At 41.9% G+C, this 24,364-nt stretch overlaps 2 protein-coding genes across 3 annotated transcripts; one reads left to right on the top strand and one right to left on the bottom strand.

The window, feature by feature from the left end:
• Nucleotides 1-3,531: 3,531 nt before the first annotated feature.
• On the top strand, nucleotides 3,532-14,282 carry LOC131251712 (endoglucanase 16). Of its 2 annotated transcripts, none has more exons than XM_058252615.1 (9): nucleotides 3,532-3,681; nucleotides 4,720-5,568; nucleotides 6,524-6,736; nucleotides 8,367-8,567; nucleotides 9,646-9,723; nucleotides 10,927-11,076; nucleotides 12,020-12,128; nucleotides 13,146-13,309; nucleotides 13,715-14,282. In XM_058252615.1, the coding sequence occupies exons 2-9, from the start codon at nucleotides 5,356-5,358 to the stop codon at nucleotides 14,039-14,041; spliced, it is 1,455 nt and encodes a 484-aa protein (XP_058108598.1). In that variant the 5' UTR covers nucleotides 3,532-3,681; nucleotides 4,720-5,355; the 3' UTR covers nucleotides 14,042-14,282. The 2 variants fall into 2 exon arrangements, with proteins under 2 accessions (XP_058108598.1, XP_058108599.1); XM_058252616.1 differs by lacking the exon at nucleotides 3,532-3,681 and adding an exon at nucleotides 3,722-3,945.
• A 2,980-nt stretch (nucleotides 14,283-17,262) lies between these two features.
• On the bottom strand, nucleotides 17,263-23,817 carry LOC131251713 (protein OXIDATIVE STRESS 3 LIKE 2-like). Its single transcript, XM_058252617.1, has 2 exons — nucleotides 23,331-23,817; nucleotides 17,263-17,925 (listed from the first exon to the last, which is right to left on the bottom strand). Exons 1-2 carry the CDS (start codon nucleotides 23,654-23,656, stop codon nucleotides 17,487-17,489), a joined length of 765 nt encoding a protein of 254 aa, XP_058108600.1. The 5' UTR covers nucleotides 23,657-23,817; the 3' UTR covers nucleotides 17,263-17,486.
• Between the last annotated feature and the right edge of the window lie 547 nt (nucleotides 23,818-24,364).

The raw sequence follows: 24,364 nt of genomic DNA, 5'->3' as shown, positions 1-24,364 counted from the left end.
TCATTGAAAAACTGTCCATTGAACTAATCCGGTATTTCCCGTGCACTTCCAAACCTTCATTGGTAAACCATTTGGTCCAAGGGTCTTTCTTGTTCTCATCTTTCTCCGGGCATCATTTGAGTTTATGATTCCTTCTATTTCTATGCTCTTAGAGTGGTTGTCATTTAAATTCTGAAAATTACTTCAATTTTTATTAATCTCATCGTCGTTTACTTGTATTGTCTGGTTATCACTTTCGATACATCTAGTATGATATAGGTCTATCTTAACCATCTCATCATGGTTCCTGTAAAGGAGGGCTACAAAAATAAGAAAAATCAGGAATGGATCTGATCGTCTATCATTTTGATTTTTGCATGGTGGCCCACAAAATAAATTTAGGGGATCTCCCACCAATGGCTACTGAGTCACCTAAAGATGGGCCCCACATGAGCGAATTTGTTCGGCTAGCAGATCATGCGAGAGCTAAAATTGTAAATTTCCTGATTTTGCAATCACAAGCACGCGTTCTTGCTGAGCCCGCACGCTTGGAGCCCTACCCATCTACACGCGAGCACGTGTCTGTGAAATTTGAACTTCGCATGGGGTGGACCACACTGATCAGATCTTCTGGCCCAAAAATCAGGCCCTTGTTTGCTATTATGTACAGAACCAATGGAGGGTTGAATCATATTTTTTTTTTCTCTCCCATACATCTGAACCGTACAATGTGGCCACCAGTACAATGTGGCCACCAGTGGAGTGAAACGATTCTATTTTTAGGATAGATGATCTAAACGGTATGGTCTCAAACGATGGAAGGATGGGATCTCTTATACATGCGTCACGTTTAGCACGCGCGTGTGGATGGGTAGAATTCTACAAGCCTGTGGATATATTCACGTGCGATGACGAACCACGTAAATCCATGTTTTCTTGGTGTTCATGAGTTCGTTTTGCGTCTGTCGCGTCTGAGGATACCGCGTGTGTCGCCACCTTCTGGGACCCACATGCTGTGATGGTCCAATGATTTGGACCGTCAATATTCTAGAGGTTATCATCAATAAGCTATTATCTCATAATCACCTTTCATTGCTCTAAATTCATCTGCAGAGAGCGATAGTCACAATCATACATCCAGTGTAAGTATTTTGCTGGTAGCCCATATGGCTTACTGTCCAGAACATGAACGGTTCCGATTATTAGAGCGCTCTGCATGTGGACCCCACTTGGTGGCCGCCTATGCTGAATCCTTAGTCGCGACAGAGGTAAAATGAATTTTGCCTTTCTATCGGCGCAGTATCTTTCTGTTCCGCCATCAAAAGTTCAATCGGGATTCAGAGGACTTTCTCATCAATATCTAACAGCGCTCGGTTCTGTTCTGATGGTTAAAATATCCGTAGGCCGTGAATTAGAAGGTTGATGCCTTTTGAAGGAGAGAATTTTCACATTATAGTCCATCCATAGTAGGATCTTCCAGATGAACGGTCTAGATCACCAATAGGTGAGCTCCAAATGTACAGTCGATATCCAGGACGGAGGTTTTTGCTGTAGGAAGCCAGGTGGGGCCATCCTGATTTTTGTGAGAAATCTACCCCGTCCATCCGTTTTTCCAGCTCATGTTAGGATTTGTCCCAAAAAATGAGGTAGATCCAAAAAACAAGCGGGCCACACGTCAGGGAAAATTGTAGAATGAACGCCCACCGTTCAAAATTTTTTGGGGACACAGAACTGGGCCTCAGTAATTTTCGGATCAAGTTAATATTTCCATGTCTTCCGTTCATCCCAGTGGGAATGATCTTATGAACGGTTTAGATGGCATATAAACATCACGGTGTGGACCCCCGGAAGGTTTCAACGGCAGTCATTTCCCTTCCACTTTTTCTTGTCGTGTGATCCACTTCAGCTTTGGATCTGTCTCATTTTTTAACATACGTCCTAACATGAGCTGGAAAAACAGATAAACGGAGTGGATTTCTCACAAACATCGAGGTGGCCCCGACCTAGCTTCCAGGGTAGCAGGAAATCCGCATCCATTCAGAACAAGAAAAAAGCATCTTTATCTTGCTCGGCATTATAAATCAGGGCCGTCCATTCACAAGGTGGCCCATAAATGTGGACGGTAAATGTATTTTTTATTTTTTAAAGCTGTCCATTATTTTCGTACGGATTAACCGGCTGATGAGCAGATAGATCTGGATTCTTCATCCAGATTTTCTGCATGGTGCGGTCCACGTTATGCACGGCTTAGATGTCCCCGCACGTATGACAGACGAACACTTGTGCTGCGTGTGGGAGCTAACAAGCCTTGCATGTAATACCCAAAATCCAGAGTGTGCTTGGTGTTTTTCTTTCCATGCATGGGATCTGATCCGATCATCAGGTAGGCCCACCTTGGATTTGCCATACCCAAAAGCCAAAACTTATCAGGCAATCCTAACCCTTAGATTGGAGAATGCTTTTAGGGGACTGTCAAAGGAACGACAATCGACTTTTTTTATTGACTGTTCATTTCTTTCTCCAAAAGTCATCTGCTCAAATGGTTAGGATTGTCTGATGCATATGATTTTCAGATCACGGCCCATCCAGCATAGAGCCTGCCTGATGAGCGGTTCAGATCTTGTACACGTTTGCCACGTGTACTGGAACCAAGTCGGTTATAAATTGAAGTGTATAAAGTGAGAAACACAAGAGTTTGTACCATTAATATTTTAGATGAATCTTCAGCCACTTTTCAGATGAATGTGGATTTTTCCTGTGCTTCTCTTCTCAACCGTCTATTTCCAGCCAACAAGATAGAGGGTTACAATAGTCCTATCAACGAGATCTTTGGGTCATGGTCCATCCACAGTATGATCCAGCAGATCAATGGTGAGGATCGCTGAAATAGGGGCCTCACTTGTACAAAGTGAAAATAGAGTACACTACGTACATCCTCGTGTGGGTATCTTGTAATTCCTCTCCATGCACGGTGATTATCTTTTCTGAGGAGTGTGGAGACGGACAGGAATTTTTCTTTGGAAAGATAAAAGTAAGCGTACTCATGCTTGCCATCCAGCATGCACGTGTCATTCATTTCCCAATCCAGACCGTCCAAACCATGGGTCCCACTTGGATGGAGTATATTTGTACGACCCAAACCATCTTTATGTGTTCCTAAAATAGACGGTCGAAAAGAACGAGAGATCAATGGTTAGTATTGTCCGATCAGTGAACGGACAATCTGGACCGACGTTAGCCCAAAAGACAAGTGGATCGGACAATCTAACCATCCAATCAGAGCACCCAAGATAAACAGTCCAAAATAAACTGTATCAGGCAGTCGATATAGGAAAATCAAACGGTCAATATCATCCTTTTAATGGATGGACAATGCTCCAATCAAAATGGGGCCCATGAAACCAACGATCCGGATTGATCATTGGTGACAAAGTGAGGTAGACTAACACCAATCACAATAGTGGGGCCCATTTCTTCTGGGCACTTTCCTTAACAGCTGATTATTCTAATAAAATGTTCCTTTCTTGCAGTTGAGCTAAAGGTAGATTTGCATGGTTGATACCTTCCAGACTTCTCTCTCATTACCTATTTCAAACCTTCATATGATCAGACCCAAATACAATATTAGATCAGGAGAATTCATCAGTCAGCACATCTCAACCCTCCAAAGAGCTGTTGCTACTCTCACTCCTTTCTTTAGAGGTAAGTAAATGGTTTGTTTTTTTCCTTTTTTTATTTGAGTCAAAATCAGGACCGGTGGGCCACTAAAAACCCATTTCGGGAAAGAAACCGTCAACCGTCCACGTTGATCAGTCAGCTGTTTGAGTGGAGTGGATGGTGGGAGTGACCTGGCCACCAAAATGGGTTATGTCACTGAAAACTCATTCCGGGAAAGAAACCGTTCAAAACGTCTGGTGATCAGGTCCATCTGTTTCCGAGGATTGGTATGGTCCACCTTGACCAACGGTATGGATCTTCTGATCAAGTCGTATTTTTTTTGTTTTGTTAATTTATGGGCATCAGATGTTGGACTGGTTCGGGCTGAGTTTTAAAACATTGGTTTGTGTATGTTTATTGCACTATTATTTACAGTGCATTGAGTTGCATTTGGGCACTTGGGTGGACCGATCGATTGATCTGGGCTGTCCATTTGGTCTGCGTGGACCGCACTGATTGAAGGATCCTATCATCTGATTAGGATTGCTGGATCATTCGATCAAAAGGTGGTAATGATCTCCATCTGGGGTATGGGAAAGGAATAGTTATTAAAGTGATGGCCAACAGTACGTTGGAAAATGAACGGCTACTAGGATCCTCCGGCCCGTACAATGTTGTAATTCTTATGAATGACCCATCAAGGGTGGTCTCAACCAAATGAACGGTCCAGATCCATTGGTCGGACTGTCATATCCATATGCTACTCGATGTAACTGACATAGCAGTGAGGTCGTTTTTCTATTATTTTAGAAATATATCCCAACCGTCCTTTCGCACCGGCCCAGCAACTGCCACTGCAATACTGGCTTATCACCGTCCAATGAAAGTCGCTCAATCTTTGGAAAGATTGGCCAAACGTTGTGCGTTATCACCTTCATCTCAAGATCTGATGCCAATTTAAAGTGGGCCCCACTTGCCTCCATTTTTCTTGAGATGGTGGTAAGATCTATCGTAGCCCCACTTCTCAGCACCGTTGGATCTTGATCCAATGGTCCACTGATTAATTTAATAATCTATTTTCAGGTCAAAGATCAGAAGGTCCAGATCTCAGGATCATGTGATTTCTAGTACATACATCATGGGCCCCACCAAACGAGCGCTCCAGATTACAAGCCCGGGCATCCATTTTTCTTCTCTTATTGTGGGCCTCATTTCTAATTCCTTTTAATCTCAACCATCCAAACAACCGTACTTCCAGACCACCCTCAAAATACCCAATACGTATATTTTTCCACCACTACGTATCCAACCCCTAAATATAGCAAAGAAAACCCACATCAGTCCAAACTAAGTAAAAAATACGTATTTTATACGGTTACACAGCCCATACTCCGTCAAAACGCCCTATACCGTACGTTCCATCTTGCCCAAAACCCGACAAAAATACCCGCTTTCATCTCCAACCAATCCCACCAAGCCACGTAGGACTCCATCCCAACGGCCAAAACTAACGCCGTCAGTTTCCCGCCACAACCAAAACGCCACCCACCCCTAGTTTGGCACCTGAAATAACGGAAAGTGATAACGGCCACAAACTCGTTTATACTTAAACCTGATTATTCGCTTAATATCCACCAAATTACAACTCCCTAAATTGAAATTTTGATTTTCCATTTTCATTTTGTCGATTTCTTTAATCCGATTCCGATCATCGGCCGGATGGGGTCCACGACCACAGCGGTGAAATTCGTTATCGTGGTATGGCTCGCGGTCGTGGGCGGATCGATCACGGCCGTTAATGGAGATTTTAATTACAAGGAGGCGCTTACGAAATCGATTTTGTTCCTCGAGGCGCAACGGTCCGGGAAACTCAAGAACTCGCGGATCCCATGGCGGGGTGACTCTGGTCTCCAAGACGGCAACCTTGAGAATGTGGGTGTTTTACTTTTCTTCTTTTTTTCTTTTTTCTTTAAAAAAATTATTATTTTTTTTTAAAATTGTGATTTGTTTTATTATTATTGTTGGTTGGTTTGATTTTAATACAGTTTTAGCTTCTTGAGCTTCCAAAGTTTATTAATGTCCACGTGGTATGCGTGTGACATCCAAACCATCCAACAGGTGCGCCCCACCATGATGATTACAGAAATAAAAACATCAAACCAATATAATCACCAGGTAGGCCATACTATAGGAAACAACATAGACAACCCAAAATCTTTTATGTTTGCTTGTGGCCGATTTGATGATTTTATCAACCTGATTTTTTTGTTCGTCCGATCATATGATCGGCGCACCTGTTGGACACGTTACATGTTGGATAGGTAATCCAAATGGGCCCTACGATGTTCGACTCAACCAACTGCATAACAATAAAAATAAAATATCAATTCATTCTACAAGCATGTTTTGAGAATTTTCTAATAAAGGAAAAAGGTACACGCTTTGATTGATCACTGAGGTGGTCCATCAAGCACGTGGGGGTGCCATTTTCTTACGTGAACAGCTTAGATTGATGAAAGAAGTGTCCATTTGGGCACAAAAAAACTACTTTTGATTTGGGGTGGCTGCAACCTCTAAACATTATATCAGTACCTATTAAACATTTAAATGCACTTATTTTTAAAATCAAGAGAAATTTGAAGATGTAATCGAAATTTAGAATTAATAAAATTAATGATGAAAAAGGTTTTCCCATCTTTCCTTGATATTATTGAATGTAGATATTTCAACCAATCGAAATACATTCATTTCTTATCGAAGCACTCTCCACTCATATTTTTTAATATGCATGGATTGATATGATGTAGAGATCATGTTGCCCACCAAATCCTTATTAAGGGCTATTATGAATCGAGCTAAAGTGGATGATCAATCCATCGGCGTCCAGGTGGACCTTGTTGGTGGATACTATGATGCAGGTGACAATGTGAAGTATGGATTTCCCATGGCATTCACCATCACAACTCTCTCTTGGGGAGCACTCTTCTACCGGGCTGAGCTGAAGGCGGCCGGAGAGCTCGAAAATGTATACTCTGCGATCCGGTGGGGGACGGATTTTTTCCTCAAAGCTGCTGCTAGACGAAATACCTTGTGGGTCCAGGTGGGCCATCTATTCTTAGATCTCATCACAAAAATATGGGCTAAATTTATATAGCATTTTTTTTTCCTTCTTTATGCATAGCGATGGCCCAGTTTGGGCCCACCTGTTACGAAACAGGCATGAATCTGGTCTGTTCATTAGTTGGGCCTGAAATTGATGGCCCAGTTCCAATCCATCGTAATCATACACCGTTGGAGAGAACAGAAGGTCAGGGATGGCCTTGATTTTGTGAAACTGGCCCTCTCTGGCTCATCGATTAACTGGGCCATCTGGTAGGAATTGGTAGGGGCCCACCTGCACCATCAAGTCGGATGGGTAAGTCGGCCCATATATATAGGTGGGTGTCTTGTTATCTAACAGGAAGATTGAAATGATGGCCCGGATCTTGGCATATTACTCACGAGGTTTTGAATTCTGACAAGTGGGGTCCATGGTCGGTGATCCATCACAAAATCTCACTGATTGGAAGATGCTGGCCGCTAATAATCGGAATGATTTCCGCTCAATGTGTACCATTGTCATATTTCTTTTCTTAACCTTCCATCAAAAGGTTTAGATTATCCTATCAAGTAGATTCCAAGATCAATGAGAAACAACAAATCAACGGTTTGGATCGCATAGCCAAGGGCCCCACAAGCCAAACACACACACACTCTCTCTCTCTCTCTCTCTCTCTCTCTCTATATATATATGGGAAATGGTTCCACGTGGTCGACCTCATGGTAACTTCCCATAAGGTCGATATGTGTGGGCCCCACCGTGATGCGTGTCAAACATCTACCCCATCAATCAGATGCATCATTCTATGGTTGGCGTAGGCTTAAAAATCAAGTCAATCCATAAATTTTGTGGGCCACACCACGTACAAAAGTTGAGAGGGGTTACCCTCCCATTAAAACATTCATAACCATTTGTTAGGCCTACCGAGATGTGGTTCATAAATCCAGCCCATTAATTATGTGTGTCCCACTTGGGTGAGTGGTTAGACCAAGTTTCAGATGCATCAAAATTTCAAGTGAGCCCCACAAAGTGCTTTTATATGTTTTAGGCATATCTTCACATGATTTTAGATAATATGGCCCACTTGAGTTCCGTGTATAGCTGATTTTTGGCATCCCATATTTAAAGGGGACCCATCAAATGCATCAGTTTTGATGTTCAACACACATCACAGTGGGCCCACACAGCTCAACCTCCTGGGAAGTTCCTGTGAGGTCAACTGATTAGAACCATTTTCGTATGTGTGTGTGTGTGTGTGTGTATATATATATGGGCACAGAATCTGGATGGTCCACGTGTTGCAACACCTCTTGAAATCCTATGGGCCCAACTTTCAGCTTGATACAAAACTTTGGTGGGCTATGGCAAAAGGAAACCGTTACCTCTTTATGATGGCGCATTAGAGTTTTGAACTGGGCTGAAAGTTGAACTTATAAAGTTTCAAGGGGTGCCACAGCACGTGGACCATTCAGATTCTTTGCTCATGACATGTATGCAAGGGTGCACACGAGTGCTGACATAAGAAGGCGGGCAGGTGTGTGTGTATGTATATATATAATTCCATTGAAAAGATTAAAATATAATCATTATGGTTTTTTTTTTAATTTTTGTATTCATCGTCATCGTCAAGGTGGGAGACCCGATTGCCGATCACGAATGTTGGATTCGGCCGGAGAACATGGCTACACCAAGAACGCTTATGCAGATCAATCAGAGCATGCCTGGCACTGAGATAGCAGCTGAGACGTCCGCTGCATTGGCCGCCTCCTCGATTGTGTTTAGGAACGTTGATCACAAGTACTCCCGAAGCCTGCTCAACAAAGCGAAATTAGTGAGTGAACTAATCTTCTAATCTATTTAATGATTAATGGGAGAGAAATGTTAGTACTATAAGATATAGTACTCTCAGTGGCATTAGTTCACTTGGACAGTCCAATCATTCGATCTGAGCCACTCATTGAACTATGATGCAAAAAATCATGCTTATCAGAAAAGATCCAGTCTATCCATTATTTGGCCTAATTGGTATAACCATTTGCATTAGTTCACTTGGACAGTTCAATCTATCGATCTGAGCTGCCCATTAGGCTATGATGCTAAAATCATGCCCATTAGATGATCCAATCTATCCATTATTTGGATTTCTAAGGCCATTTGCATTAGTTCACTTGGACAATCCAATAGGAGTTGTCCAATGGTCTTTGATGCAAAAATCGCACCAATCAAATGATCCAATCTATCCATTATTTGGCCTTATTTATATAGTCATTGGTGTTAGTTCACTTGGACAGTCCAATGTATAGATCTGAGCTGCACATTGGGCTATGATGCAAAAATCAATCCATCCATTATTTGGCCTATTTCTATAGCTATTTTCATTTCAATTGGACAACCCAATCCGAGCTGCCCATTGGGCTATGATGAAAAAAGTGCTCCAATCAGATTATCCAATCCATCCATTATTTAGCCTTATTTCTATAGCCATCCATTTTTCAAGCCATGGATTAGATGGACACAGTTGCCCAACAAAAGTGATTATTTAGAATCATGAGCATTCCATGCCTTTATTTTTGTGTGAGTGATCTTGACCATCCATAAAGGCTGTTGATTAAACGGTTATATTTGTTAGAACGGTTAGATGTTTGCATGATAACCCATGAAACGTGTGCTGGACCTAATGAACGGTCAGATCAATGGATTGGATTAGTGTTCCAATGCAACTAAGAGCACTATAACTTACAGTGCTCCAGTGGAGTACTGGTTGGCGGGAATCTTGATTTGTATTCAAAATGTGATTTTTGGAATAAGGTCTGGATTCCCGCCCGGTGTATGTGGATGGGTGGGATACTTATACACCCCAGTTGGGCTGGGCCCTGATTTTCGTCTTCTTGTCTGTGCGTTTGCTACAGCTTTTTCAGTTTGCAAAGAACCATAAAGGAACCTTTGATGGAGAATGCCCCTTCTACTGTTCTTTCTCTGGCTACAATGTAAGATTTCTTTCTCTCACATAATCAGGTGGGCCACATCTGGAAAAAAAAATGGACGGTTAAGATGAACTGGAGAAAGGCCCATATAGTCAAACAGATGTGGTCCACCCATTGTTTATTGGAGTCATGAGTCACTGAGTTTTTCTTGTAGTATTGGTGAAATCTAGTCGAGTTGACTCAGTTGAGTTTTTTTTCTAGTTTTTAAAAGATGGGACCACCTGATGAATGGACTATATATCATGCGTGGAGTAGGGATTGAGATCCTACTCTGTGACCATTCACCACCATCTTGAAAATGGTGGGGACTCATCTCCACAGAAGTCATGCAGTGCTATCCAGGCCGTCCAAATTGTGAGGCTCATCATGCATGGAGCATGCCTCTACAAAATTGGTAAAGCAATCATGACCATCCAATTGATATATATCAAATGGATGGTCAAAAGTGAAGTAGCCAGTGGTCAAAAAATTTCAAAGACCAATCAGATGGTTACTATCATCCTCACCGTGCAAATTTTGGGTTAAAACCTATCCGCAGTCGGGTCCACGATTTGAACGGTCTGGATTGCCACCCAACTACGCTGTGTGTACAATTGATGAGTCGTGTCATTTTTAGAATGGTGATGACCCATCACATGATTCTAGCCGTTGAAGTAAAAGATGTTCGCCTATGGGGGTCATCCACGACGGTGGGTCCCACACATCTCCAACATATGGTAATTCACTTGCGATCCAAAGAATAATCACATGCGTTTGAGAACGTGTAGCAGCTATCATACATTTGAGTTTTGTGGGCCCACCCGTGATGTGTATGTGGAATCCAGACCGTGCATCTGGTTGAACTTCTCCTATACAATGACCCCTAAAACCTATATATATACACATACAGCTGTTGTGGCCCACCTAAGTTATGGATCAACCTAGACTCTGGTACATGGATCTGACATCAGGGCGAACATATAATGGATGGGTTGGATGGAACTCAAACATCAAGGTGGGCCCCACACAGCTCGAACGACTGGTAAGTACCATGCATCCGAAAGTATGTGATCATCAAGGTAGGCCCTATTTATATGGGTTTTTTTTTTTTTTTTTTAAATGTCTTCATGTATATACACAAAGCATGCAAAGATCAAAAGAAAAATAAATAAATAAGAAAAAAGAAAAAAGAAAGAGGTGTATGTAACTGGGTACACGTGCATGCAGGATGAGCTGTTGTGGGCAGCTACATGGCTATACATCGCAACAAACAGACCAACGTATTACAAATACATAACAGAGGAAGCCATCAGTGCCAGTGTTGCTGAGTTCAGCTGGGATCTCAAATACGCTGGTGTCCAGATCCTACTCTCCGGCGTACGATACTCTCTCTCCCTTTCTCGGATTTCATCTTAGGGAACTTCTTAACCATCCGATCAACAGCCACTAAAATGGATGGTCCAGATCTTTTCTATAAAAATAGGTCCAGTTGACAATATGATCCATCCATTTGTTGGATCCCATTCTGGATTTCTTATGAATCTAAAGAGTCAATGCTGTTAAGTGATCCTAAGTGTTTGATACTTGGGTTTGAAAATGGATGGCTGTAAAAACTGAGGCCTAATCAAAGATGGATTTGATCATCCGATCAGTGTTGTTTTCATGTGGTAACCCATTGAATGGATTCTGAAATTAATGGACGGACCAGATCTATCAACTAGGAGCACTATAATTTATAGTCATGTGATCAGACAGGGACCAGTAGTGAGGACATCGGTACCATTGAAACGGTAGACCCTACCATGAAGATAACTTGGGACAAAATAACAGGCGGCTCCACTCATCAATGGACATCCATACAGTTGTGGCCCACCTATTGAGAGGCTCAACCTAAATTTCATTAAAGGTGACCTTCCTAGTGGGGTCTACCGTTTGTACGGTGCTGATTTTCCTCCACAAGTGGCATGTTGGCAGGTTACCCTTGATCACCTCTTACCATCTTTCCCTCAAACAAGCCACTTGAGTAGGACATCCGTACCATGAAAACAGTAGACCCCACCATTAAGGCCACTCTCCAAAAAAATCAGCTTTATCCACTTACCAAATGGCCCACAAATTTACGTTAATTAGGACCATTGATTCAACTGTGTGGCCAATCTGATGAGTAGACCAGCCTAATTTTTTGTGCCACGTCATTTTAATAGTGGGGCCCACCGTTTTCATGGTACTGATGTAAAAAATATGGCATCTACAATAACGTATTGTCCATCAGGAATAGTATATAAATTGATACATGCGCACCTACAATTCTATGGTGCAGCTGCATTTCTTGGGAGATGAAAATCTGCAGAATTACAAGACGCAAGCAGATAATTTCGTTTGCGCAGTACTTCCAGATAGTCAGTACCACCAAGTCTACATTACTCCAGGTACTCTTTTTTTTCTCTCTCTTTTCAAAATTTCCAGAATTTTTTTTTTTTTTAAGACGTACGACTGACGTGGCAACAGCAACACCACAACTTATTTTTTTCTTTTTCTTCCAAATGCAGCAGATTAAAAAATATATTAATAAAAAAGCCCTAACCATGATTTATTTTTTTTTATTTTTTATTTTTTAACGAATCTAAGCCGTCAAAATTATGACATTGGGTAAAACATGCCCAAAAATCAAATTGGCCGTTTGATCTTAAACATTCACTTTCAACTGTCGAATTTGGACCGCTGAATATTCACTGCCAGATCTTCGATTGATGGCAAGCAATCAGCGATTGTCCAATTATATTGTATGGGAATGTGCTCCATCCAAAACAGTGCTCAAGATTTTAACGGTGTGGATTGACATGCACGTATATTATTTATACCTACAGTTTAGTACATTGTAGCGGGGCAGGTGCAAGACTGTTATGTTGGTTTTGGACCATTTAAAAATGGTGGTGACTATATTCTCCCCCCATGTGGCACCAATATACAGCTATGGAGACCGTCCAAATTGTTGGTCCCATTTTGGGTCGTTTATACCACAAATAACAGAATGATCAAACAATCCTAACCATCCATTTAACAGCTATCAAATGGATGGTTAAAAGTAAAATAGAGAGTGGTCCATGTTCCAAGGGAAAAAATCAGACTATTAATATTATTTTATCAATACAATTTTTTTACTTATGCCGCGTCCACAGCTAAGTCCGAGGTTTTGACGGTTTGGATTACCATGCAACAATGCAATTTGTACGTTTGAAGAGTCACTACCATTTTCTTATTGGTGCGAAACTAACACAGAAGCAAATACTGCCCGGGCTTGGAGTACATGGGCCTGTATAACTATGACATGGGCTAAGCCCATTTATCCGGCCCATCCTTCCTGGCGGGCCCACCCCAGCACTATGAGCATGGCATATATACATGGATTGCATGCTCACCCATTCATATCCTATACAACATGTCAGGTGGTCTGATTCACCTACGGGATGGCGCTAACACACAGTACGTCACGAGCACCGCGTTTCTGCTCAGCGTCTACAGCGACATGCTTGCCAAACACAAGCAAACCGTCTCGTGCGGCGATCAGCAGTTCGATTCGAACCGCCTTATGGCCTTCGCTAAACAACAGGTATGCCGCCGGTGCTAGAACACACGACCGTCTACGTCCCCACAAGTTCAAAAGACTGGGCCCAAAAGCCCAGAACTAGGCCCATCAATGTTTAAACAAGTTGGGCCAGTTGGGCCTTGGAAGACATGAAACTGGGCCCAGATATTCAGATCTACCTTTGGGATAGGCCCACAGTATATAATCATTGTTGACCGTATATGGGCATAGGTCCACAGATCGATCAGTGTCCTTCTAGCCTGTTGGATCTTAGGTCCATGAAATTGCCAAATGGAATTTGGGCCCACAAGTACTTTCCTGGGCCTACTCGCGGGCATAACATCGGCGGCACTCCAAAATGGGGCACGCTGTCCTGGCCCAGTTTCGTCGTTCTAATATTCACTGATGTGGATTTTTTATTATGTGCAGATGGACTATTTGCTAGGCAATAATCCATTGGGCCAGTCGTACATGGTCGGATTTGGTAGCAAGTCACCAAAGCAGCCCCACCACCGCGGCGCGTCGGTCCCTGTGCTATCGTCGAATGAGATAGTGAACTGCGCCATGAGCTTTGTCCACTGGTACAACAAAAACGCACCCAACCCCAATGAGCTGACTGGTGCCTTCGTCGGCGGGCCCGACCGCTACGACAACTTTGCAGACCAGCGCTGGGACTCATCCAAGCTCGAGCCGACCACCTACATCAACTCCATCGCCATCGGAGTCCTCGCAAAGCTTGCCAAACACCATGTTTGAGATTGATTGTCATATAGCTACGTGTGCTATGCATGTGCAGTTAGTGCTGGAACCATGCAACATGTGCTGATTGGTAAGCCCTCATGCGGCCCAGATGGTAAAGACTTTTCAATGGATATGAACGATTGATGAGGGCAAGGACTGATAATCACCTTGGCACTAACAGGAGAAACTTATAAATACAAAATGAGTATACATTTGTAATTTGCGGTTTTAAGTTCTATTGAAATACTCTTATAGATGTTATAGACACAGTAAGACCAGTGTACGCATTTCGGCCCGATCAGCGATAAACGCCATCTTTCGATTCTATGCCGAGGGGCCCCTGACCGATCAGCACTAAACGTCATCCTTCGATTTTACGTGGGGCCCATCAAAATCAGGATTAGACTTAATCATAAAATCTCTTACCGAAATGGACCCTATACAATGCAGTCATGCTTTCAAGACTCAGATGAGTACCTGCAATTCATCTGAGTCAACTCGGACTCTGTGGTATTGGATCCGGTTAAACACCACACCTAGACAATTCAAGCCGACTCATGGGTGGCCGGACGAGGATTTCGGACCTAACGAGTTAGACCTAGTCGACCCAGTCTTTCTTTTAGTCATAACCATGCACGCAATATAAATTGACACGAGATGGGTTTTCAAGCAAAATCAGAAGGCTGAAAGAGCTGTCTACAGCAAAAGAAATATATCCAAATGTTAGGATGTCCAAACATGTCAATACAAAAATTAAGCAATCAAACGGTCAAAATATTCCAATCTGACTGTTTCTATCTGGGTATGCCTATCCCCTACAAACCCATCATAGAAACTGTTTGGATCATTCAAACATGGCTCCAGATCCAACAGCTGTAATCCCGATGATTGTAGGAAACCTCATGAAAATAACCCCTTTTTTTTCTGGCAATCCTCCACACCCTGTGGATGTTTGGATGCACCATCGAATTGGATTGCAATTTACTAGACTAGTAAAAATGGGAAATAATCAGATTGTGACTTCCTCAACTGTTGCCTCTACTCTCCTAGTTAGAAGCAGTAGCTTTTGCCGGTTCCTCTCCATAAACCGGCCATCCCCAATCCAATTCAATTCAATTGTGCATCCAAACATAGCCTCCAAGATCACTTGCAAGCTGAAAATGGCATGGAGAAGCTAGAAAACTACTATATGTTTTGTGCTGAGCAGAAATGAGATCTCATTACCAATAACCAGTTGCTTGATGCAACCTAAATTTTTATTCCCCGCCATCTTTCACTTCCTATTTCTTATAATCATTCTTATAATCATTCCACCAGGTAGGTATAGGGGAAATCTTCGGATCTCCGAACTCCGTTGGATTGACAGCTCAGCCGAGTCCGAGTCAGGATGTGACTCGTCCAAGTCAACTTGGACTCGGTCACTCAGTAGTGAGAATGGAGCACGAGTACTTGTATGAGTCACCTCAACTCGGCTGAGTTGCAATTTAAATCAGTATTGAATGAGTCTGTCCAAGTCCGCTGAGTCAAAAAACCATGCTCACCACGACCATGGATGATTCACGGTTTTCATTTGTAGAATTGAGGCCTGCAGTTCAGTATTCCAGACTATTTTAAACCGGCATGCATGAGCCATGCTCCAACATAAGAGTTCTCTGAATAGAAAAAAAATCCTAACCTTTCAATCTGCAGCAGACGAATAGATGCAGAAGAGTAGAATATAGCACTGTCCCACATTCAACTGAAGAACAAACGAATGGTGGCTAAGATCTTATCAAGTAGGTTAGAGCATGGTCCATCCATGCTGGTTTCGCCCAGACCACCAATGGTTTGGATAAATGGACCACGGGCCACAGCGAGACAAAACAAAAACGCAAGCATTCCATGCATACCCTTGGAGAAGGCCTAGATTTCAAGTGTTGAGTCCCGAAAGTAAAATCCAAATACCACAGGCTAGCGGCCAAGGTTAGGCTGAGTATCCCAGCCTTCCGTGCCGCTGTGTAACCCAAACTCTTATGGAAGGATGGATTTATCTGATCTCGAGTCAAATCGAGTTACGAAAGCCAGAAGAAAGTTCCTAACTTCAATTGCTTTATACATGGATTAGCATGAAAAGAAAATCATGATCCAGAGACAAAGAAAAAAAATGCTTTTCACATATACACCCCTGGTTTCTGACCTATACCCAAATACACCCATGCCTTTTAAACTACTGTCAAATACTTCCCTCAGTTGGCCTTTTGTTTTTGACATATGTTAGTGTGAAGGAAAGCACAAAGACCAGCTATTAGGAAAAATAAGCAACCGTTTGGTGGAACTCCCCCACCAATTGGTGGGACGTAGATGCAACATTCCCAGTCACTAGGTACTAGGTTGCATGTCGGACCCACGACGATTGATCCAAACCATTAGCCAGTGGTCTAGACCAATCTAAACCATCCTGTGAAATCACACTACCTGCAAGTATGACTCATTGATTGTAGGGTTTTCTTTCTAATGGCCGAAAATGTAGGGTTATATTTAGGAACACTTAAAAGGCAACGGAGTATTTAGGCAATAGCCCAAAAGGTGGTTGAAATGTCAAAAGCCCAAAAAAGGGCTGATTCCAATGTTTTAGAACCAGAACCAGGACACGACCCGTTTTTGTGGGTGGTTCAGTCCAAGCTATCAGACCCGTGCTGACCCATTCCTGCCTGGAAATCTCCGGGATCTAAAATCATTACAATATAAGGATTTAGCACACAGCTTACTCCTAACATAGTGGTCTGGGCTACAGGTTTATGAGTAGATGTCATGGTTTTAACATTCGAGTTTGGCAGATGTTCAGATCCAAATGTGGTCCGGTTTTGAAACACCAGTTGTCCTCTAATCCAGAATTAGAGAGCTTGCACCCATCTGCTTGCTTTTTGAGATCCACCCTCCATGGCCACCATCCATTCTACTGCTAAATCCAAAACCACTACACGATGATTTAGCACTTAAATCCAGAACTGCTATACACTTGACGAGTATAGCACTGAAGTTGGAGGACTGATGGGTTGACCACACTCATGAAATTAAGTTATTTACACACAGCCCATTAATTTGGATCAAACCAGAAGACCACTTCATGGATGGCCCATACTCGAAAATCACATGATCAATAAATGGGGGCAGGGGCACATGATAAAAACAATAGAAGGCACATCTAGTAAGAAACCTACTGCAACATAAATACGCATGCATGTACAGACGGAGAATGTAAAAACAGTATTCCTTCGATGTACTCCCGAGAAGCCACAACATGGTTTTTTGAAATAACATGTAACAGACAAAAGAGAAATGCATCATTTACATGAAAAAGAAGAACAGTGAGGCAAATTCAGATCGTAACCGCTTCCATATGTGAAAATGACAACTCACTTTCTTACCTTAGAATCTGCCACAGGAGAAGAAAGGAGGGCAGGAATGGCATGCAGAAAAACTAGCAGAACTTCTTGTGCTTATCTCTGAGGCAGATTGGCGAGTTACTACTAGCACCTTGCAAATCCGACAAGGAGAAGGATCTCGATGAGAAAGACCATTGAGATGGCGACCGGCAGATTGGAGATTTCCCTTGAGGGTGGAGAGGTGGAAGACGGGGCTCATGCTCCTCGCTCATGCTGCTCTCGGAGCTGCTCATGGCAACACCAAGAGCCAATGTGCTTCGGCTGGAATTGGCGGGTCTCTTGGATATACTGCCTGCGGTGCTTCTCAGAGGAGAATTGCGGTTCCTGTCCAAATAGTGAGTGAAGGCCAGCAAATTCTTGCGTTTCCTATTGTAGGCATTGTCTGGTTTTGCTAGATCTTTAGCGGAAGAAGAAGTGTCTGCCAGGCTTGTGAAGGATTTTGATTTGCCACAGTAAAACTTAGAGATACCCCGCCTGCAAGCACAGTAAACAGATCGGTAAGGGAACCTGATCCTAGCAAAGATAGCATGTAAGCCAAGACATCAATTTTGACAGTGGATTCTAATAACAGTTTACTGCTGTTACATGTGGTTCAGTGATCCAGAATCCAGCCCACTGGTTTATTGGGCCTTAACTGTGGAAGGGGCATTTCTGCAAGATCTTCTTGATAGGAAAATACTTACCCTTCACTTTGTGGCTAGCAGATATAGACTGTTAAGAAGAGAAATACAGGAATGGTTCACATATAACTGAGATAAAGCCAGCAAATGGTGGCTGGGTTTCCCAGTATTGGAGTTTTTTGGGGCAAGGTCCATCAGCCACCCTGACCGCTTAAGTGTTGGAAATCATTTGAAACTAAATTGATGAAATAAATTTAAAAGCAATAACCCAGAAACTGGAATGAAAAAATTAATTGAAGATGAACAGCTAATACATATATTCAATTAAAACAATCACGAATGAGACAAAAATCTGAAACTAGAAGGGCCGAGGCATGTTACTGAAAAATGTTGTCTTAAAGACAGATAATCGCCGATTAGATCTGGAACGATCAGTTGTTTCACTGGATCGCAGCTTTCTGCCTCTAGGATACAGCAACTCTCCACTTGACCAATGGTTCAGATCAAGTGCACCCTGGATCTGAACCCCACGAATCTGACTTGCATTATTTTGCCCAAAATTTACAAGAAAATAAAAAGGAAAACTGTCTCAATGAAATGTATGGGACGCAGGGGGACACCCCATACCCACACGCACATGCCATGTCCATGGCCTGGCTCGGTGTAGCTCAATGCATGCACGGGATATAGAGAAAATAGAAATTCAAATTCAAATTTATAATTTGAAAATGAAATTCAAACAAAAAGATAAGAGCGAGAGGACATCCCATATCCACACGCACACGCCATGTCCACAGCCCGGTGCGTGCACCTGTGGTAATAAGTGTAACCCAAGCTCCATCCATAGTCCCCACTTTATGGTTTTCTTCACAAACCTAAATGCCAATAATCTAATATTAGGGCTTTTCACCATTCTCCTTATTCGATTCAAGGCAAGGGATAAAATTTAATCTTACGAATATAGTCCAACACTGATACATCCCTGTTATTAAAGCAACGGTCATTAGAGAATCCAAAAGATAGCAGTAATAATCAATCGCCACAAAACCTTTGTAGATTTGCCTACTCCACCATACCAAGCCCACAAGAGATCAAAAACCGAATTCAACATCACCAACTCTACACCAAGAATGAGAAGAAAACAATCCCACACTTGTATTGCATAATGACAATGGATGAATAAATGATTAGTTAATTCTGCATCCCCCATGCACATCAAACATACGTTTGGCAGAAGGAGACCCGGCCTTTGCAAATTGTCCACTGTTAAGATTCGCCTCTTACCCACTAACCATACAAACGCAATAACTCGAGGAGGAGCACCAAACAGTCATCCATGATAAGGAAAACGCACCTGGTGAGATTCGCCCCTTACCCACTAGCCATACAAACGCAGTAACTTGAGGAGCACCAATATTTTCAGTAACATGCCTTAGCTCTTCTGGTATCAAACTTTTGTCCTATTCTAGATTGTTTTAATTGAATATATGTATTATATATGTTCATCTTTAATTAACTGTTTGATTCCATTTTCTTTGTTGTTTGTTTTAAATTTATTCCATCAATATAGTTTCGAATTATTTCCAACACTGTCAATCCCACCCAATGAATCATTAGGATTCGTTTTCAATAGAATCTTATGTAGTTACTAGTTCCATCATTACCATATCTTCTCCATGAATGGCAGCTAGGATTTCCAATCTTGGAATTCTTTGGGGCATGGTCCATCCACAGTGGGACTGAACAGATCAACAATCTGGACCACTGAACCATGAACTCCACTTGTCCCAACTAAAAACCCAGATATGCTGTGCATACCCTTGGCTGCAGGATCCTATAAACCCTATTACATGTGGGAGTGGGACTATTGACTTTGTGCAACAAGTGGTTATCGGTAAGATGAAGAGTCACAGAAAACCCAAATTCATAGAATATGTTTCTGATTACAAGTTCTACTTCTTCAAAAGAAGCCAATTCCCTATTACAAATACAAGATTTTCTTTTCCCCCACTCCCATCAAAGAAAGAATTCAATCATTAAAGATGGGTCCCAACTCCCAATCTATTTCAACCATTCCAAAAGAAGACTGGATGGTGAGTTCAGTGGCGGGGTCTCAGATTGAACAGTTGTGATCAAAGAATTATTTTTTTTAGTACTCAATTGCACAAGTTGTTTTCCATGACCAAAGGAATCAGAACTGCAGAATGAAAGTAAAGGAGAAAAAATAAATAAAAATCGCGGTGTCCGGATGGCCAAACGTGTGGGTCAAGTGCAGACTGTGCAAACTGAGGGTCAGGTGCACACATATCTGCCACTGCCCATATTCGATGTGTAGGAGTCCAAAAAAAGTCCTAAAATTGGAATTTAAATGTCCAATTTCGAAATACGTTGTGGATTCTGGGAAGATGTGTATGCAGGTTCTCCCTTCTAAATCAATGGCATTTAAAAGCCTCTTAAGGCGGGCAGCGAAGGCAGTAGTAAAAATCCCAATTGTTTTGTGTAGAAAACAGGATTTTGCAATTTCAAGAAAAAAGACAACAATTAGAAAACCCAAATCACAAAATCATAGACAGCAATTAAGGGCCTGTTTGGATGCTTGTAACTTTTTTAAGTTGTAAGAAAGTTACATGTACCTTACAGGTGTAAGTAAGTTACAGGTAATCCTGTTTGGATATAAGTTGTAACTTACTTACAGGTAACTTACTTTTTGTGTTTGGATAACTTGTAACTTTATGACGGGTAATAAGTTATATATTCACACTAAGTAGAGCTTGAAATAGGGAATCATTGAAAAATCAGATTTACACATAAAACAGATTAGATAAAATTATTCCATTTTATCAAGCCCTTGTAAATGAATAGTTTGGTTGATTCTTAGGCTAAACAAATCAACAGGTGGGCCATAAAAGTGGGCTCACGTTTTCAAAATGCTTGTAATATAGGGAAAAAAAAAAAAAAACTTAAGGTAAGATATCCAAGCAAAAATTTCCCACCGGAGTGACTCTTGTTGGCAAGGATCAGTTAAAGAGAAATCACAAGCATAGGAAGCTGCTTCCACCAAATTCTGCATTAGCAGTTAAAATCTCAAAGTGGGACATTATTAAAATGGACCAATATCAAGGGATGTTTAAAACCAGATATCTTAACACTTCGATGTACCTTTGACAACAGGCAAGAATCCAGATGCAAATGGAACTTGGGACTGTTTGAAAATGGATATGCTAACAATGCAGTGGGCACTCAATTTCAAAACACCTGAGGACGTGAGGAATCTCAATGCAAATAGAAATTGGGAGTGTTTAAAAAACCGTATGTTAAAACAGATTTGGGACCTACACGGGGACAAGTTGCACTGACCAACAAGCCCCACTTATACAAAATGAACAATGGAATGTGGGCCCCACTATGATGTATTTGTTTTATCCACACCATCTATCCATTATTCTAGATCATTTTAAGAAATCAACTCAAAAATAAGGTACATCAAAATCTCAGGGGACCAAATCACTAGAAACAATGTTGATTGAATGCCCCCCATTAAATACTTTTGGTAGGCCATTGATGTTTTGGATCAAACTGATATTTGTTTTGTTCCCTTCATCCAGGTCTTTCTGACCTAATCAACAGGTTGGATGTGAAACAAACATTACAGTGGCCCAAGGACTTTCAATCATTACTATTTTGTGTGGTGTGGCCCACCTGAGATTTAGATATGCCTCATTTTTGGAATCAAGCCCTAAAACAATCCAAAATAATGAACGGATGGCATGGATAAAACAAATCCAGGATGGTGGATCCCACAGACCATTGGACATTACCCACGCCTCTAGCCAAACTGCCTCCGTCAACCCTGATGAAAAAAAAAAAAAAAAGGAAAGAAAGAAAGAAAGGGGTTTTCTAACCCTGCTGAAGCTGGATCGGAGAGGGAGAAGGAGACTGGGAGAGGGAGATGAGACTGAGAGAGGGAAACGGACGCCTTCACTCCGTCTGAGAAGGTAGGTACGCTTCTTCAATGCAGGTGCGATTGTTCCCAACGATTTTCATTTCAAAATTTCCAACCGTTACATGTATCAAAGATACAGGTAACTTGAAAAACGACTCAAGTGCCTGTAAGATTTTCGCCTCTTTCTCCTGTGAGAAAGTCACAGGTTAGAGAGAAAGTTACCTGTGACTTTCCTCCCCCAAACACAAACTGTAACAAAGTCACGTGTAACTTTGTTACATTTTAGAAAAGTTACAGGCATCCAAACAGGCCCTAAAAAGTCCAAATCACAAAATCATAGACAGCAATTAAAAAACCCAAATCACAGTTCATCCCATAGATGAAAGCACGACCTAATAACAAGCAGCATAATCTGATGAAGGTTGGAAAAGAAACCCAAATTCCGGATACATGAATTTCCCCAAAAGGAAAGGGAAGTAATATCTACATCCAACATGATTCATTTGCTTGCACCCATTTTTCCCCATTTGTTGAATAGAATAAGTACAATTCTGTACTACAACAATTCTGCAAATGAAAAATGGGGGGGAGCAGATCAGTGTAATTAGGCGCCCCCAAAGGAAAAACCCAAGTCAAGAAATTCATCTTTATATATCGAAGAGAAATCTCTCTCTCTCTCTCTCTCTCTCTCTCTCTCTCTCTCTCTCTCTCTCTATATATATATATATATATATATATATCAATTTCTGACGGAAATCCTCACCAAATAAAACAAGTACAAAAACATAAATAAATAAAATAAGTAAAAGTTTCCCAATTGTCAATACAAATCCCCTCTCTATGCACCCCCAAGAACAGAAAATACTGAGGCTGCGTTTGGTTGCAGCCAATTTCATGAAATTTCCTGATATTTTGCACCAAATTAGACAAAGATCATAAAATTTCTAGATATTTGCTGCAACCAAACATGGCCTAAACGAAAACTACCCAAATTTAAATAAAAGAAAAAAGAAGAAATCTTTTTTACTAAAAAAAAAAAAGAAAAAGAAATCATCTTTCAATTTACAGTTCCACATACTAACCAATCCTCGAACATAACAATCAGAGGTTTTTTCCAAAAAAAGAAAAAATCCAATTTTCCCAAAACTCTCCAAAATTAGAAAAACTCGGAATCGAATATTTTGATTCAGCAATAAAAACCCCCTAAAAGACATAAATATAAAAGAATCAGAATTTCAACACAGAAACGCTAAAAAAAAGGTAGAGAATACAGTGACCCGCACTCCGGAGATTACAGGTGGCCTGCCCATCTATACCTGATCGGCAAAGACTCCTCCAACGCATCCATCATATCCAACGGCCCCTTGTACGAGCTTTGCACCTCCCCCGAATCCTCACCGTCCGAACCCGACGACGGCCCGCCCAAGCAATCGCTGTTCCTCCCGATCGACGAACTGCAAGAAGTTTCCTCCTCTTCATCCGCCACCTTCGGCGTTGGATCAGCCGCCGCGAACCGGCGATCTCCCTGCGGCATGTTCCGGCCAGGCTCCGGCGGATCGAAGATCGAGATGCAGGGAGATATCCCGCGGATAAATCCCGACCGCTCGATCCTGGCGCTGCTGCTCTCCAAAGCGATCGACATCTTCAAATTGCAGATAATTTTCAGAAAAGGAGGAACACGGACGGGCTTTCAGATGAGATTCTAGGGTTAGGGTTAGGGTTTTGTTCCCGTAAGCACGTGACAGTCACGTGACTAAATCCGCCATAGCTGAGAGAGGGAGATAAGGAGAGATAGATAAGGAGAGAGACGGAGAGAGAGAGTGTGTTGAATAAATGAGGGAGAAGTTTCAACGGAGGCTTATCCGATAGGAGGAATTAATTACATGATACGCGGCCGAGTCATGGGACAGTTTACGCGGGTTTCCTATCTGTTGAGTGGGGGCCATCGATAGAGAAATAGGACCGTTGATCTGTTGCATCCGACCACGGATGCACCATGGACTAAGAAACTCTCATTCTGTAAGATCCTCTTTACCGATCATGCTTGTTTTTTAATTTGAAAATGAACCGCTGTTATATTTCTCTCCGTAACTTTCTATCCTTCAGTTAAGATTGGCCACATTCAAAGGTTAAGATTGTTTTTTTGAGGATATTTTTTCGACAAAGCCTATTCAGGATAGGACGCAACAGACCAATGGTCTGGATTAGCGAACAGTGTCCCCACTTGCCAGAACTGGAGAGTGGCGTACACAATTGTTACCACACGTGCTGGAGTTAACTACGTGTGAAAGATCCGTGCCATCATTAGGTGGGTCACGCCGTGAGAATTTCATGAGCCACAAATCTGATC

Source organism: Magnolia sinica, chromosome 7, assembly GCF_029962835.1.
Source record: "Magnolia sinica isolate HGM2019 chromosome 7, MsV1, whole genome shotgun sequence".
In the NCBI taxonomy this organism is placed as follows: Eukaryota; Viridiplantae; Streptophyta; class Magnoliopsida; order Magnoliales; family Magnoliaceae; genus Magnolia; species Magnolia sinica.
This window is presented reverse-complemented; position numbering and strand designations above follow the sequence as displayed.